We start from the raw sequence: 3,746 nt of genomic DNA on the forward strand, positions 1-3,746 counted from the left end.
TATCGTATATATATATACACTACAGGTACCTGTTTGTAGGATGTGTTCTCATGTATCGTATATGTATGATGTGTTCTCATGTATCGTATATATATATATACTACAGGTACCTGTTTGTAGGATGTGTTCTCGTGTATCGTATATATATACTACAGGTACCTGTCTGTAGGATGTGTTCTCGTGTATCGTATATATATATACACTACAGGTACATGTTTGTAGGATGTGTTCTCATGTATCGTATATGTATGATGTGTTCTCATGTATCGTATATATATATATATACTACAGGTACCTGTCTGTAGGATGTGTTCTCCTACACTATATATGTATCCTATATATATAGCACACAAACTGCGATAGTTTTTTTTTATGATTTTAGCTATTTTTACATACTATGTACAATGTACCGATTTCATCAGCTGGATCAGTATTATGAAATTATATCACCAAAGACAAAAAAGCGACATTACGGAAGAGGATTTTGACAAATCACGGTAATTCGCTCCGATATCAGGACAAAATACATTTTGTTTTCCAGTGTTTATATAATTCCTCTAATCTAAAAGAAAGTGGGAGAAAAGAGAATAAACCGTTTATAGCTATCTATAGAAAAAAAAACCGATAATCGTCAGATATTAACTGTAGGCTACATAGTCCTATTGTGTTACACAACAGGTTCACATTATACAGAAAAACAACAACAACAACAACAACAACAACAACAACAACAACAACAACAACAACAACAACAACAACACAAACAAGGAAAAACTGACTGGAATTCTAGATAATCGATTTCCGTGCTTGTACAACCAATCCGTTTATAACACACGAAAAAATATCGTTTAAATGTAATATCCAGATATGTAAAATGTCTGTTTTATCTACGACCTTTCTATGTAACACAAAATTATACACTTGTGTAGTTTTCCGCTTATTAGAAACTACTTTGGTTTTACTTATATCTACCTCTGGTTTCTATATATCACAGTTCCGTTATATTATCTAAAGCATTTTGCATACATTCTGGTGTTTCCGAGAGTATAACGATGAAGTTTTTATATTTGTAACTTATCAGTTAATTTATCTCCTACAGTTTCAAGGGAACTAACTCCTGCAGACTCTATACTTTTTTCCTCTATGACGAACGCCGACTAGACGAGAACGATATTGAATGGGACTTCGGTATCCATGCTATATCTTTTTATTGAATAAGTAACTGTTGATAGAAGTACATATTATCTCTATCATCATTGATATCCACACTATTTAGGATAATGTTTCACCTGTTACAATGTAATAAGATATTATCACACACAGATTTGGCACTAAAATCCCCAGTCAATGTCATGTTTTGCTTATTAACGGATACATCGTCTTCTGTTTCAATAAAATCATTTCTGGTGTATATCTGGTACAAACTGAGGGGATATATACACATACAAACAGCTTTCTCTTAATGATGTAGTGATGTTATTCATTTTATGAAATGCAATTTGCCGGTCTGATGATCCAATGTATTGAGTAATACAATTCTCATATTTCTGACAAAAAACAGATTAGGTCGACACGCTCTGGACAGGGATCATGTAAAAAAATATCCTATTTCAGTATTTACATAATTTTAAGCACACGTAGATCCCTAGAGAATTGATGTCAACCGCACCCATTTATCTGTAAGTCATGTTTGTACTCAAAATTATATCACAAGTTCACCAGTCGGATTTACATCATCATTAATCTTAATACCTTGGCAGACAAAAGACTTGTATACGTCCTCTCTATACTCATCTTTTAACAATAACTCCAACACATGACTGCCGCTAGCCAGTAGTGGACAATAGAGTGTCACCCGGCGTTTATTACGAAATATAAAGACAAGAATGCATATCTTTACAAACTTGGACATTTTTCATAACTCCACAAACGACTCTTACACCCGCATACATTCCGCCCAGGAATAGCTTGAGTAGATAAAGAGCTAAGCGAGCCACTCAACCTGAACACCTATCAGGAAAACAGGAAGTGTACCAACCCTCAATACTTAAAGCTCAGCGCGCAGGATTTTTAACAACTCAAAGCCATTCCGTACTGAAATAAATACAGTTAAAAATGTAATACTTGGCAAAATTTTTCTTGACTGTACTTGTGGGTGTCCACGGCTAGAATGCCCGATACCTCGCCTACCCTTACACACTTTCTTAACTTGCACGTGCGGACAACGCGTCGCACTGCCATTGGACCATACAACTCTCACGAAGATACCCGAATACCGTACCTATAGGACAATTATTTTCCGCTATTCTCCGAAACGCGGAAAATATGAAAGTCCTCTCTATACTCATCTCCTAACAATAGCTCCAACACATGACTGCCGCTAGCCAGTAGTGGACAATAGACTATAAAAGAACGGGCGATAAGATAAAAAAAGGTTGAACAAATGCTCAAATGCCTAAACGCCTAACAAAACGAATAGCTCGAACACATTTAAAGACCTAACTTCTGAGTAACCTGCAGCCTACGGGCCAAGGAATCAGCGACATAACCGTCCTTAGCGACGTCGGTTTCCCACCGCCCGTGCCTTTTCCAGCACCTGTCATTTACGTCGCTATTAGCCGCCTGCGTGGCGCCGCCCGCCCTTAAAGAATGTAATCCTAAATTCAGACCCCCGTCTATTTCCTTCAACCTCTGCACCACACACTCCCTTGCACGAGTATAACTAAGCGCCTTACATTTTAAAATTGGCTTACATACGCCTCCGCTACGTACGAAAGGTTTGAAAAGAAAGTCATTTGGTTCTAAGATATTGCTGAACTTTATATATCTTTCAAGCATTCGATACGGGCACGCCACAGTCTCTCCTTTTGAAATGACTACCTCACTCCCGAACCTATATTGATCAGTTTTACTCTTCTCAATATTAAGACTTACATACGTATCATTAAACGCAACATCCCTCATACGCAACCTGCTCAACTCGTCAAATCTGAGAAACCCTGCGAAGCTGACCACTATCATTGCCAAGTCTCTGACTATTAAAGCGTCATTACTGTCTTTATATTTCTTACAAAGTTGTATTAACAGTTCCGACGAGACACAGTCTTTCTTCACGCGCGGGGTCCTTTCCTGACGTTTGGCTGCTTCGACCATGTTTTTGACAAAACCGTTCTCTGTAGGATCAGGCAAGCTACTAATGCTGTGGGCCCATTTGATTGCATATACAGCGGCGTTAACGACGTTGTAAGAACTCCCTTTGTCCAACAGGTAAGACACATATAAGGCCACGTGTATTGGTTGGGCCTGTAATGCACACGCGTGCTCTCGCACAATAAAATCCTCCCACTTCCGGAAATATGAAAAGTATTTGGACACTGTAGATTCACTCCTGGCTTGCAGCAAATATTGGGACATTTTTCCAGATAACTTAAGTAACCGTGGAGAAAATATGAAAATAGGCACTACTAAAATATGTGACAGGCTGGAATATATGGATAAAAAAAGTTTGTGATAAATACATAAAATGTAACGAGGAGACCACATTCTTCAGATTAGTGGTATATCTGTAAAAATGTATGTCTCAACATATATGGTCTGTTACCACATACGTCAGGTTAGTGGTATATCTGTTAAAATGTATGTCTCAACATATATGGTCTGTTACCACATACGTCAGATTAGTGGTATATCTGTTAAAATGTATGTCTCAACATATATTGTCTTTTACCACGTACGTCAGATTAGTG

General features: G+C 37.6%; 1 protein-coding gene across 1 annotated transcript; it reads right to left on the bottom strand.

Moving 5' to 3' along the window:
• Positions 1–2,490: 2,490 nt before the first annotated feature.
• On the bottom strand, positions 2,491–3,414 carry LOC132550666 (uncharacterized). Its single transcript, XM_060214756.1, has one exon. The coding sequence runs from the start codon at positions 3,412–3,414 to the stop codon at positions 2,491–2,493; it is 924 nt and encodes a 307-aa protein (XP_060070739.1).
• Between the last annotated feature and the right edge of the window lie 332 nt (positions 3,415–3,746).

The sequence above is a fragment of the Ylistrum balloti genome, unplaced genomic scaffold, assembly GCF_031769215.1.
Source record: "Ylistrum balloti isolate Yb309-2 unplaced genomic scaffold, AGI_CSIRO_Ybal_v1 Utg370138, whole genome shotgun sequence".
Lineage (NCBI taxonomy): Eukaryota > Metazoa > Mollusca > Bivalvia > Pectinida > Pectinidae > Ylistrum > Ylistrum balloti.